Source organism: Aspergillus saccharolyticus (assembly GCF_003184585.1).
Source record: "Aspergillus saccharolyticus JOP 1030-1 unplaced genomic scaffold BP01scaffold_7, whole genome shotgun sequence".
NCBI classification, from domain to species: Eukaryota; Fungi; Ascomycota; class Eurotiomycetes; order Eurotiales; family Aspergillaceae; genus Aspergillus; species Aspergillus saccharolyticus.
The window spans coordinates 829,570-842,971 of NW_020290617.1; the positions used below are offsets into that span (position 1 = coordinate 829,570).

General features: G+C 50.0%; 3 protein-coding genes across 3 annotated transcripts; all 3 read right to left on the bottom strand.

Annotated features, from left to right (window-relative positions):
- Positions 1-979: 979 nt before the first annotated feature.
- Positions 980-4,586, bottom strand: BP01DRAFT_291456 (putative nonsense-mediated mRNA decay protein (Nmd5); the record flags this gene model as incomplete). The annotated part of the gene is made up of 8 exons (XM_025571655.1): positions 980-1,134; positions 1,192-1,309; positions 1,381-1,559; positions 1,613-3,480; positions 3,540-3,724; positions 3,783-4,243; positions 4,358-4,436; positions 4,497-4,586. The coding sequence occupies 8 exons, from the start codon at positions 4,584-4,586 to the stop codon at positions 980-982; spliced, it is 3,135 nt and encodes a 1,044-aa protein (XP_025433579.1).
- Positions 4,587-5,016: 430 nt separating this feature from the next.
- Positions 5,017-9,595, bottom strand: BP01DRAFT_336349 (SKI complex RNA helicase subunit SKI2). The gene is made up of 6 exons (XM_025573234.1): positions 9,101-9,595; positions 6,511-9,007; positions 6,179-6,458; positions 5,932-6,119; positions 5,689-5,868; positions 5,017-5,628 (listed from the first exon to the last, which is right to left on the bottom strand). Exons 1-6 carry the CDS (start codon positions 9,328-9,330, stop codon positions 5,128-5,130), a joined length of 3,876 nt encoding a protein of 1,291 aa, XP_025433580.1. The 5' UTR covers positions 9,331-9,595; the 3' UTR covers positions 5,017-5,127.
- Positions 9,596-10,327: 732 nt separating this feature from the next.
- On the bottom strand, positions 10,328-12,870 carry BP01DRAFT_372355 (uncharacterized protein; the record flags this gene model as incomplete). The annotated part of the gene is made up of 5 exons (XM_025576724.1): positions 10,328-10,412; positions 10,460-12,115; positions 12,172-12,651; positions 12,708-12,776; positions 12,851-12,870. 5 exons carry the CDS (start codon positions 12,868-12,870, stop codon positions 10,328-10,330), a joined length of 2,310 nt encoding a protein of 769 aa, XP_025433581.1.
- Positions 12,871-13,402: the final 532 nt, after the last annotated feature.

The following is a 13,402-nucleotide window of genomic DNA, read 5'->3' on the forward strand; positions in this document are numbered from 1 at the left end:
GCCCCTCTATCATCATTATGACGTTTCCGGCTGCTTCCTCTGATGTCTGCGGTGGGGGTTGACCCCTCCAAGCACAATGAATTGGCAGGCTTGTTGAGCATTGTGAGACCAACTGTTTACTCGTACTATGCAGGGTAGTCTGATGCTTATGCAGGAGTACTGTAATCCTAGCTTCTGTTCCTTTTCTTGTCCATTGACCTGCTTCACAGGGTCCTCGTAGCTTTGCTTACAACCTGCCGAGTCGTTGTTGCTGCTGGGGATTTGCGGTGATGTCATAGGTCCATGAATGGTGTTTGCTTTGTTTGTGCTCAACGTGTGCTGCCAGATTGATCTGGCCGGATTAGATAAACCCGGCGCTGACTATTTTCATTTTGAGTTTTCTTGTCAAGATAAGTATATGCGTTAGAGTCTATCACGGCAGAATTTGACTAGTAATGCTAGTTTCTTAGTTGGATTCTATATCCTTATCTGTTCTTTCCACTGTTGTTGTCCCCTGTAGGCGGGACACTGGATATAAATATATGAATTTTTGAGGTCGTGATCGACATAATCATAAGTCAATTGACAAGGATTAAATTCGGGGGAATCGGAAATCGGAGCCTCGAATCAAAGATGAGGTCAGGACCGACGGAAGAGGGACTTTTAGAAAAACCGGAGGAAAACTGATACAGGCTAATGCAGCCTTGAAAAACGCACAGTGCATATGAGGGGGATATGATCTAGGCAACAAAGGAAAGGAGAATCAAAAGGCAATCGAAAGAGGCATATATGGCGTGATGACGTATCCAGCTGTAATCGTCCGACTGTATCGGTCGTCGAAGCGATCCGGGAGAAACATAGATGCTTGTCAAGCAGTCCTCCAACCTGGGATGACACTTTTCTCTTGCATGATTTTATTTTTGGTCATTTGATTTCTTTATTAATCCCAGGAGACCGACTGGTTCATTTCGTCAAATCCCGGAATAAGCTGCAGCATGATTCAGTTTCCATTGGCCTGGGCGGCTGCAGCTTCGGAATTCGCAGCCAACGCCTTTGCGTCGGCTTCATGGAAAACCGCTTGAAGCACCTGCTGTTCCTCCGAACTCAGAATTTTTGTGAGGTTCTCGTAGAGTTGCGGCTGCTCTTGTTGAAGGCCTGCATAGATGTTAGTCGACAGCACATCAGAAAACAAACACCATGGGCGATACATACTCATAAAAACATGCTTGAACATGCCGTAAGGCTCGACCTTGTCAAGAGGAGTCTCGAGCAGACTCTCCTCATCCAGCTCGTCATCGTCATCATCGGCAAACGAGCCAAACTTTTGGGCCTGCCGATACAATTAATACCCTCGTTTGAGGCGTAAAGATAACAAAAGAAGAACTGGATTTCTGGACTCACCTCCTTGTTCAGGAAATCGAGGTAGGCGGCGCTCTCGTCTGCAACGTCGTCTTCCAAGACACCCTCAGCCTCGTCCTGTTCAGTCCATTCAACCTCACCATCCCAGTCGTTGTCCTCATCCTCAACATCTTCCTCGTCATCATACGTGAAATCGGACTCCTTGGTGGCGTCTTCACGGTCTAGAAGAAAGTCAGTACATGTTTCCTCGCAATCTCATTGTGATAATACGCACTCTTGATTGCGGCGGGTAGAGTTTGGAAGAGTCTGGTCACTCCCTGGAGAAGTCTGGGCCAACCCTGCTGAACGCTAGTCGGGACATTATCAGCCTTCAGTGTCAATAAAGAGCTGATTGCAGCGATTGACAACTTCTTGTCATGGACCCTTCTGAAGTTGTCAATGTTGGAGAACCATGTGCTGAAGAACTTGTTCGTCCAGCCATTGGCCTCCAGTACCTGTAAACTGAGAACAGGGTTGTAATAGATAGCATTAATGACCATCTCCATCAAGTGGATGCGGTAGGACTTAGTGCGCGCCTCTCCTGCGTCAATGACACGCATCGCAAGCTCGATAAAGACAGGGATGTACTGATCGATAAAGCCACGAAGGTTAAGCATCAGAGTCTCGGCGAGTTTGCAACCGCAAATGCGGTCAACACCACCCACTTTTTCGTCATGGAAGATGTCCTGAACCATACCCACAACAGCCGCCAGATATGCCGGGTTCTGAACCAGCATCTGGGAGCCGTAAGCGACATAGTTATCGAGAGCAGGGAGCATGTCCTCGAGGTAAAGCTCAGCACCAGCCTTGAAGGTCTTGTGGATGAGCTCGAAGGCCTGCCACATGGTGGGGGAAATCGACTTGGAAGCAAAAGTGCAGCTATCGATGATTTCGAAAACCTCATTGTACAAGTCGTAGAGTTTGTTCTCGAGCGTGATACTGATAACAGGCATGAGGATGGTCTCGAGGTGAAGTAGCACGTCGGGAGTGCTCTCAAGAGTAAGAATCAAAGTGCCAATCGTCTGCAGGACACCAAGAGCGGTAATGCTCTTGTCATCCAGGAACTCGCCGTAAGCGTCCTCTTCGCCCTTGGTGGCATTACGCTCCAGGAGCTCTCCAACAATACGCATGTAGGTGTCACGAAGCTGCTCGCTAAGCGCAACAGCGAAGGGAGTAAGCTCAGCAGAGAAAACCTCAACAAAGTCCTCCATGACATTGGCCAAAGCATCCACATCAACCTCGTTGGCGAGCTTGAGGAGCTGCTGCATGATCTGGGGAATGTTTTGCTGCATCGAGGTTCTAATGATATCATGACGGATGAGAGGCTGCAAAGCGAGCGCTGCCTCGACTCTGACAGGCAACTCAGGGTCTGTCATTGACTCAAGGATGTTTCTATAAATGATCATGAGATTGTTCGGGTCCTGGAAGTCCAGCTGCTCGAACTTCTCCAGAGTATCGCACGCACGGGCCCTGAGGAAGCCATGAGGGCTACGGAACTCCGGGAAGACGTGACGAACAAAGAAGTATTCGACCTCGCCAGCAATAGGACTCTTCTTGCCCAGGATGACAGAGGCCAGAGAGCCAATCATCCGCAAAGCACCCTCCTTCTCTCTGGGCGACTTCTGGTCCTCCGGAGCAGACTCATACTTGCTGACGATGCCATTGACAAATGTAAGAATCGAGAAAGTCTGCTTCTTGCGGTTCTTGGTCAAAGCAACCAGGAAATTTGTAGCGGCGACATCGGGTGCCGAAACCTCTTCGTAGTAATTCAACTTCCGGTGAAGATATTCCGAAGGATCCTCCTGGAATAGCTCGATGTCTTCATCGGACTGGCACAGAATAGGAAAAATGAAATGGGCAACCAGGTTATCCATATGAGGCTTGAGGTGATCCCACATGGCCTTGGGTTTGACACACTCCTCCAGGAAAACCAGAGTGTAGGCGAGTGCCGGGTTGCTCAGCCATTGACCCTTGGACACCCACTTGTCGATCTCCTGTAAATATCCCTTGAGAATCTCGGGCGCGAAGTTGGCAATGAAATTCTTCGCATATTGAGTATAATCGGGAGTGCTCGACTTGGTCATCGTTGTGGGGTTTCCGTATCTGGATAACGGGATCAGGTAAGCGTCCCCTTGCTGACTTGTAACAAGCACATCACATACCTAATGAACAAACGGTTCAAGTTTGCATAAGACCACTTCTTGCATTTCCACCAGTGATTCAACTCTCTTTCTTCCTTGGATTCCATCATGGAATTTGCCGGAGGCTCCTTGGCGATGATGCGCAAAAAGAGCGTGCACCAATCCACCGTAGCTTGCTGCGTTTGGAGATACGGCGAGAGTTCGAACTAGCATCCCAAAAGTTAGCTTCATGATGCGACTTGTGTTGCACGTCGAGCCACTCACGTAGATAGCATGCTTGTACGACTTGACAACAATCCGAAGCATTTCCGCAGCTTCCAGACTTTCCTCATCGACCAACTTCAACCCGATGTTCAGAAGTTGAGGGAACGTGTGCTCAACAATCTTATCGAATTCCTCCCGCTTCTCTCCCGCTTTGAACCTGTACACGCGGCAGATTGCCAGCAAGCACTGCAGACCAGCGTAGACGGAGTTCGCATCGTTGGTACCCAACAACTGAAGGGTGATCTCGAGGAAACCCGGCCACTGCTCGGGGAAGTCATGCTGAAGGATCTTCTGGAGAAGGGGAACAAGCTGTGCTCGGACATTCGGAGGGGTGGACGCCAGTGCCGGGATAAGGCGTTCTCGAAAACTCGGTTTTTCCTCTTCCGGGATCGGTGCGCGCAAAGGACTTTCTTCAACAACAGACCAACCGCGGGTGATTCGGTTCTTCAGATAAACACCAGCTATTATTTGTAGACAAGCCGTTAGTGATGCTGAGCTTTAGCGCCCGGGTTCTCAGGTGAAAACCAGCGGTGGGCGCTCTTCAAGCAGCAGGTCCTCGAGGTAGTAGTACTTACCCGACAGTTGAACGGCATTATTTTGTTCCCCCTGCAGAATATCCAGAAGCGCATTTATGAAGCCCGGTTGTGTCTCGGCCTGAACAAGACTGAATAAGTACGAACCACCTTCAAGCCTGCGATTCTAAGCCACACATACATATTTCAAGTCCAGCTCAGCTTGGCGTCTGTTATCCGCATTGGCGTCGAGGGTAGACTGGATGCGGTCTCTCAAAGCTGCAACATCCATCTCGCACCAGTGACGGCCCCCTGTGATAATACTAGAAGTCGAAAAAAGAAGAATAGAGCCCGTTACGTAGAGCTGAGCCACGGGATGAAGAGGGGCGTTAGGAGAAGAGGAGGGGGAGGGAGGTAAAATAGCGGGGGGGGGAGGTAAAGATAGTAAGTGTGCAGATTGCAAAAGTGCTCTTTGGGTTTGTTGGGTTTGGTTTTCTCTCGTGGTTTTTCAATAAGCGGTGCCCGCCCCGCGCCTATGGCAGCTAATCAGAGGCCTCGCCGCCACGCGCGGTAAGAGAATTTTGCTCCTGAATATTGGGACAAAGATTGAAAAACTGTGAAAGAATAAAAAAAGTTTCCTTGGAGTGAAGTCTGGCCTTCCAAAAGTTCGGACTCCTTCTGTGCTGATTCGGTTTACTCGGCTTCTTCTACACTGGTTCTTTCCTTTACTCCTTTCATTGTGACTGAATCATTGGACCACAAGTTTTACATCAGAATAGTAGTTGGAAGATAGAAAGTAGCCCACCCAAGCATTCAAGCCCCTCCGTCACATTTCACATATACAGAGATGCGGCAAAGATAACATCTCTCTTGATCAACTCCTGTGCCTGTTGCATCTTGGCATAAAGGTTGGGATCTCCGACCAGCTTGGCCGCATTCTTCACCTCTCGACAGGTCTCATCTAGACGAGTAATAGTCCGCACAATGGTGCCTTCCATCACATCGGTGAGATCAGTGATACGATTGAATGACATACCCTTTGCCCATTCGTATACAACTTCTGACAGGCCAAACCGGGGCTGACTAGCAAAGTCGTTGCTGTCCTCACTAGTCTGAATGACTTGGTGTTGAATTTGAATGTCGTTGACCCTGTCTGAAATCTTGACAATGGCTTCCTTGCCCTTCTCGAGGCGCGGCGTCAATGTGGGGACATTCTCGGTCTTCTCCTGGAAGACAAATGCAGATAGCAGCGCGACAATTTCCTCGGGTTCGTATTCCGCCAGTACGTTCTCAAGAATCAATTCCGTCAGAACCAGTTCATCGGATGAGTGGATCTTGAGCATGTTATTAGCACGTGTTAACATGATAACAATCAACTATTTGGAGCAACCTACCTCACAGGCTACCTTGCCTTTGAGCTGCACCCGCGCTTGCTCATCTACGAAGCCTAGATCTTTCAGAACCTGAATGCGTTGCTCGTAGTCCGGAAGTAGCGCCAGGTTTTGATCAGACATGAGCTGTTTCAATTGCGAGATATTCTCCTTGACCTGCCACTCGTCATGTTGCATTTCGAACTGTCTGATGTCAGCATCATAATATTATTCTTTTAGAAAAAAGGAACACGAGGGGGGCCTAACGTGTTTCAAGAAGTCGGGACACTGCAGGCATCGACACGACTGAGCAATGGCAGCTTGTTTTTGCCGTTGTTCCAAAACGTCTCTGACCTGTAGCTCCTTGATTTTGGCCCAGTCCATCTCATCCCAAGCCGGTGTCGTCCATGAAGCACAAAACTTTGAGAGTTCCTTGTCCGCGAATTTCATTGCCTCTGGTGGTTCATGATGTTAGTAAAATATGTAACAGCAAAGAGGTCAAGTTCGTTCGAACCTTTTTTGATGTTAAGGTACCATATCGGGCCGCCCAGCTTGATCATGGTGTTCGTAATGCATTCAAGATCCGTCAATGGTATCTTGAAAGTTTTCAGCGTCATATCCGCGGCACGAATGGGCAAAGACTGGAAAAAAGGCCGGAATCTTGGAAGAAACGGAAGGATGTCGCTGGGATGACGCCTGCTTCCGATTCTTCCTAGCTCCAGGACCTGTATGGTGGGTGCAGCACCTCCTCCAATGCCCTCTCGAACAATGACACCTGCCGTACGAAATCCGTCCTACAAACTTGATCAGTCCGGCTCCCATGTTGGGATTGAATCACCTGCGTACCTTCCTGTATACCACCAGCCGCTTCGGCATGAAGAGGCGCTTCCCAACTGGCGAGGAAAGTAGTCCCACATGAAGTTCGCTAGTTAGCTTCTCATACTCAATAGCTGCATCATGACAAGCTGCAAGATCAATGTCACAGATGTCGCAGGGTTCGCGTTTGATTTTCGCTAAGCTGGCTTCGGACAGCTGAACCTGCTTTTCATGCTCCGGAAGAAGGGCTTGGGTAGCGTTCTCACTGAAGCTTCGCTTGATCATCTCTTCAATCTTCAAAGCTTCAACACGCAGAAGATTGAGTATCATGTTATACGTGAGCCTGAATTGCGATCTTAGTTTAGTCGGATCGCCCAGGATCATCCGTCGTAGAGCACCAGCTGGCGGTGCTTCATCTCTTCCAGGGTTGACAATTATCACATAACCGACAGTGTCAAGGCCTCGTCTTCCAGCACGTCCAGCCATCTGAGTATATTCTCCAGGGAGCAGATCCCGGAAACCTTTGCCGTCATGCTTGCGGAATCCAGAAAAGACCACTGTACGAGTGGGTAGATTGAGACCCATAGCAAATGTCTCCGTGGCAAATAATACTTTGACCAAGGACTTGGCAAACAAAATCTCAACAATCTCCTTCATGATCGGCAGGAGACCGCCGTGATGTACAGCAATGCCCCGGCTAAGCAAATCTCGAAGTTTGAGAATTTGTGGAAGCGTCCTGTCTTCTGGTTTGAGTCTTGTGAGGGACTTTTCAATAAACATGTGTATCAAGCTCTTTTCAGAGGCGGTGGAAAAGTCTTGAGTGGAGAGCGAGTCGGCATTTTGTTCACATCGCTTTTTTGAGAAGACAAAAATGCAGCCAGGTAGCAGGTTCTCCTTGCGAAGGTGCTGAACCAATTGTACCCAGATAGTCTTATCCTGTGCGGCTGTGGTTCTCCCACCGCCACGTCCCGTGCGAGCAATGTTTCCGGTGCCCCTGTTAGCAGGCTGTCCCCTACCACGAGGAGCACCTCCACGCTGCGCATTGCCGCGAGCACCACCCCTGCTGGGAGGTTGTCCGCGTCCTCTGGCCTGTGGCGCGCCACGGCTTGCTTGTGATTGGGCTTGGGCCTCGGCTGCCTTTTGGGCTTTGATTTTATCCCTTCCAGAAATGATCTCGTCGGCTTCCTTCCAACCATTTTCGAGGAAACGCTTGTTGGAGTTCACGACTTTGTACATTCCTTTCCCAGCCCAGAGGTAATGTTCAAGGGGAACTGGCCTTTTTGGGGTGGAAATAACATAGATATCTTTCTTCTTCGTGCGACCGACCCAGGAAGCGAATTCGTAGGTATTAGGAACGGTGGCAGACAGCAAGATCAGAGTAACATGCTCCGGGAGCATGATGATGACTTCTTCCCAGACGACACCTCTCTCGAGGTCATTGACATAATGGACTTCGTCGAAAATCACGAACTCGACGTCCCTGATGAGGTCTGCTCCGCGGTAAAGCATACTCCGTAGAATCTCGGTGGTCATGATAAGGCAGCTTGCTTCGGGATTTATCTGGACATCACCCGTTAAAATACCTACATCATCGAAAGTGGTTCTGAAATCTCGGAATTTCTGATTACTCAGAGCTTTGATGGGCGAAGTGTAGATTGCTTTCGTCATATGTTTGGAAGCCAAGGCAATAGCATATTCAGCCACAACAGTCTTACCAGCCGATGTGTGTGCGGCAACAAAGACAGAGTCGCCGTTCTCCAGATGGTATACAGCCTCCTTTTGGAAGGTGTCCAGCTCAAACGGCCACTCGCGAGCCATATCTGGCACGAGCTCGCGGAAATTAGGAATGTCTTTGTTGACATCAACGACATGAGCCCACTCCCTACCGCTCTTCCTTTGCTGGACACCTGCGAGAAGTGGAGCGTGGGGTTCCAATGCTGGGAACTCGACTGGGAGCAATGAGTCAATATCTTCTTCATCACTCAGTTCTGCTTCCTCATCGATCTTGACACCTCCAGCATCTGAAGCCGTTTCATCCTGCTCGATGCGAAGCTCGGCCTCTTCCTGCTGCAAAGCATGCTCCACTTCTTCATCGCCCTTGGCGGCTTCTTTAGACTTGGCTTCATCGAATCTCAACCCACGAGAAAATCCAGGGGCAACTTCCAATAAACCGCCTTCGGTACCAAAATTGATAATTCGGTCAAGTCCAGACTGCTTGCCACCGGACCTAGAGTACTCCGAAACTTGAGGATCCGACTCCATCTCAGCGATCGCTTCGACGCCTTCAAGCCCGCCTGGAGCAAAGGGGAAAAAGCCCGCTGCACCTCTGACGAAGTCCGCACGGCCGGCTGGTCGACGAAGAAGAGACGTCGAGTTCTTTGCATTCGCACTAGCGGCAGGAATAGTGACTTCATGATAGCCAGTAACACGACCTTCAAGTCCATCACGATCGAATCGAACAACGGTACGTGTTTGAGTTCCCGCAATGTCAAAAAAGTCTGTGTAGTCCGTGGACACATCCCATCGCCTGCATAGTGTTAGTAAGGGGCGATATGCATCATGAATGATAGGCCCAAGAAACTGAGAAGCGCGGGGTGGATGGCGACATGGTTAAGCGTACCTCTGAAGACGGTTCAGCCATTCTGAACCAAAACGAGCTGATGGGTTGAGAAACTCCTGTTCTAGGTCATTCTTGAGATCAGCAGCAGTTTGGCGATCCCGCTGTCGCGGTTTGGCCTCCCGGTAGATGCCATTTTCCTCGTCGGTCACGCGGGCATCGAAAGCCGATCCACTTAGTTCTTTTGAGCTCAGACTCAGTTGAGCCAGAGCATTAGATAGGCTTGTTGCCATGGCGAATGTAGTTGAAGTTGAAAGTCTAGATCAAGGCTGCTTCGGCACCGTGAATGACACCAGGCGCCGAAGAGTGGCTATGGGATGAAGCTAGTGGGCCAGTATCTGAGGCAACAAACCACAGGTCAACTAATCGTGCGGCCTGAGAGACACCAGCTAGCCAAGCGAGCCTTCACAGGAGCAGGTTCAGTAAACGTGGGTTTTCTAATATGAGATGAAAGTCTTTAATGAAACCATTCATCATTCGCTGGCGGGCGTCGGGTGGTGGCAGCGGCAGGAACTTGGAGTTTGGAGTTTGGACAAACCCAACCGGCTCGAGTCTGACGTCGTGTGGAGACTAGGCCCCTTCCGCCCACTGCTGAGCTTCCCCATCGAAACTTTTGTCCAGTTCGACACCGGGTGCGCAAACAAAGAAGACGAAATACTGTACAATAGCAATATTTCCCCTGGCAGCCTCCTCGGACCTTTGTACCATTCAAGAACCCCAAACCACCTATTCTGCAAACAACCTCACCGTCCTTGCTAAGCTCGAGTGGGTATAAATTTACACACCATGTTCCATTCAACCTGAATTCCTTTCCAGACGCAGAATTGATATCTTCCTTTATACCTAAATACTTGCCATGATTTGCTGATCAAAACGCCAGATGCAGATGCAGTACACTACGTAAGCTTGATGATACAGGGTGGATGCTCCCAAAGCCAGTACGTGACTGCACGGGATAGAAAGCACGAAAGAAAGGAAGGCATCGAAGACAAAAGGCGAAGATACACCATTGCCAATATCAAACCCCGACGTGAAAGGTATCACTGAGTCATCCTCGTACCCATCATGATGCGGGTTACCGGATTGCGGCATTTCGATTTCCAAAGGTACCAGGGAGAAAGCGCACCCTTTCATAGCATGAAATCAGGCACAGTTGGTCTCCCACGCGGTGAAATAGTTGATCTGCGATCGCGAGCCCTGTCGTGACTCAAAGGGACATATCCTCGTTGTTTACCTGTAATTGACATTGGGGAATGTCTTTCGATCGGCCATGTTGACCAGAAATTCAAAGATACCATCCACAGTTGCAACATATCTGCCCGAGTCAGCCAGATCAAACCTTCCACGGAGCTCGACACCTACAGTGTTCTGCCATCTGCACCCCAGCCGATCCCAGCCGTACCGCCGGGTTCTTGATCCCGATGCCTGAGACTAATGCTTCGTTCTGGCAGACCGTTCAGAACATTACGTACCCAACGAGGATGGCGGTTTTGTTGAGGCGCCACAAGCTGATCAAAATATCGCCTTCCTTGTTGGTTGCTTCGACTGCGTGTTTCATTCAAGTTGAGTTGCTGCCGTCGGAGTCGCTCTACAGCAACACTTGCTCTAAAGCCGGTCGTTGAAAGACGAGATGTATCATGACGGGCTTCAGCTACGCCGTCCTGTTGCTCAAGCCTGCTACGGCCCGAATTAGCGCGGCCATGGTCTCGGTATCGAGATAATATTTCCTCAGTAGATGAATAGTCAAAATGGGCGGAAGGGCGGGTTAAAATCCCGGAAGGCCGATTGGCGGAACCTATATCGCTACCAGAACTATCAGGATCGCGTGAGCTTGTGCCTGCGGGGTGCGAAGGCTCCCCAGATATAGCCGAATAGAGCTCGGACGGCGACGCAGTCCAGCTAAGTGTAATACTGGGCTGCGGATCAATGTTCGACGGACCCGTTTCTAGTGGTCGGCTACTAGTTTCAGTGTGATTGTACGTTGGTATATTCGTAGTCGGGCGCATTGCACCTTGTCTGCGCTCATTTGCCTCTGCGTGGAGGGAATTTTCTTCCTGTAACAGATCGCCAAGCGCCTCGCCAGGTCGCAGAGGGGAGGTAGGACGAGAAGCTCGATTGGCACCATCTGTGGAACCTTGAACCTGTTGACGAGGTCCGGTGGGAGGATGAGGGTAAGCTCTGGCTCGCCGTTCGGGGCGACTTTCACCAGACCTGGACGTCCATCGTGCTGTGTTCAGATGCTCTACGATCAGCCTTTCTCTTTCAGTGAGGTTCTGCAAAAAATTCTCACTCAGAAGCGGGTTTCCAAAATCTTCCCCAGCTTGGTCGTTTAATATCCCTTCGACTGGATCCAATACCTCTCGCTGCGTTCCATCGATTTCGAGATCGGAATCAGAATCATCGATAATCGGTTCTGTGAGAACCTCCTCAGTTCCAGGCTCATTCATGTCCAATTGGATAATCTGACGACGAATGAAGGCCTGGCGTACATCCGCTATCCCCGCCCGGCCCTTATCTTCAAGCCATACCAGAAGATCCCAGGGCTCCGGAGCGAATGCCATGCAGCGCACAGCGCCACCGTTGCAGCATGCTCTCGATGAATTGAATTGGGAAATGATCGTACCCTGTCCGTAGGGTTCATTTATGACATCATGTATTGTTCTCACATCGAAGATGGTGATCACCCCAGACTGGGAACCGATAGCGCATAAACGGCTGAACTGGGAGAACGCAATAGTGAAGCAGCAGCGATCATCAAGTCGCGTTCCAATATCCATTTCTACGCAGCGAATCAATTCCCAAATCCACCCACTGAGCTTGTCGCCAGTGTCTGTTGTGACAACGGATTCGAGGTCGCGGCTAATCTCGTAGAAATACACACGATGCTCATCGCCGCAAGCCGCGAGAAGACTCGAATCAGGCGAGATGATCGCATAATTCATGCAAGCCGGGTGATGGAGGACTTTGAGAACCTTCGACCTGGTCAGAGAGTATACTGTAACAGTTTTGTCGTTGTTACTATCGGAGCATCAGCACATCGGCAAGCAAACTGTTATTAAGTAAGTACAATTTACCTGAGAATTGCCACATCTTCATATGATAGGTCTTTTTCACCGCCAGGAAAACGATGAATTGTCACTGAGTTCACAATGCTGCCTCCGAACGTTTGCAGCTGCACGTCGGGTACTTGCCTCCTGCTAGTATCTCTGACTGACCTCACCTCATCACCACGGACCCTAGGTGACAATATCCTTGCTGAGGCTTCAAAACCGATTGGAAGGGCGCTATCAACGTCGGTAGGCTGGGCAGCCGGTGCACTGCCGTCGATATCTGGGCTGCAATCAGGTAGCCTGATGAAGGCACATTCACCATTGTCTGATCCCCCAACGGCGACCCAGCCGTGACCTGCAGCTAGGCATTTTGGATCGAAGGGAATAACAGCGATTGTCTCCCGCTTCTGTGTTGAGATATGAATGGAATAGACGAACTTGTGGGCGACGACGTAAATCCGATCTGGGTCGGCGGTGCTTATATAGTTGCGGAGTTGTTGGTGGCTATACGGCTATCAGTTTCAACTCAGCCTCTTTGACTAGGGGCCAGAAGCACCAACAAGTTTGGAATCTTGAAGGGGAAGAAGCGGCGCTTCGTTGGGAGGACTAGAGACTCGGTTGGATAAAACCTTCCCATGCATCTAGATATTAGTCACACGTGTGCTAGTACTTTTGAAAAAGGGGAGGAGAATAAGTAACTGACGAAAGCAAATCCGTTGTCATGATGAAGATGAAATCGACCCTCAGGGTGGCATGGTCAGATGTCCAGCTGTACCAGGAGGAACACCGCTGTTGCGGGATTGGCGGACAACGCAGAGGTGATAGGCGGAGGGTGTGGTGAAAAGTGACGGCGGAAAAATGAACGGTTAGTAGATCTGAGCAAGGCTGGCGACCGAGACTAGTGTTATTGGTGCGATGTAAAGCGGGATTCTGAGCTTAGGAGATTAGAATCTGGGGCTCAACTAAGTTAAGGGATGGAGAATCACCACTACAACTACCTCCTACCACACTCTACACTCCCTTCACCTGCGGCGGTTCACTTCACACGCCATCTCACCTGAGAACGAGATCGGAGGGTGATGGCGGGTGCGGACGGATGACGTAAGACTTATCCGCTCTTAGTCCGGGGAACTTGAGCGGCGAATGCGGTCAAGTCTTGCTCGATTGCAGCCTCGAACCCGTCTCGACGCACCCGGGGTTGGATCGCTCAGCTCGTCTGCTGAAGAAGCAGTCTGACAAAATATTTAAGTAAAAT

Bases quoted from the DNA above. Each gene is read 5' to 3' on its own strand.
- BP01DRAFT_336349 (XM_025573234.1), bottom strand. From the start codon at position 9,330: ATGGCAACAAGCCTATCTAATGCTCTGGCTCAACTGAGTCTGAGCTCA. The intron at 9,008-9,100 runs GTACGCTTAACC...AACACTATGCAG, and splicing joins TGGCTGAACCGTCTTCAGAG to GCGATGGGATGTGTCCACGG. The intron at 6,459-6,510 runs GTACGCAGGTGA...TCAAGTTTGTAG, and splicing joins GGCTGGTGGTATACAGGAAG to GACGGATTTCGTACGGCAGG.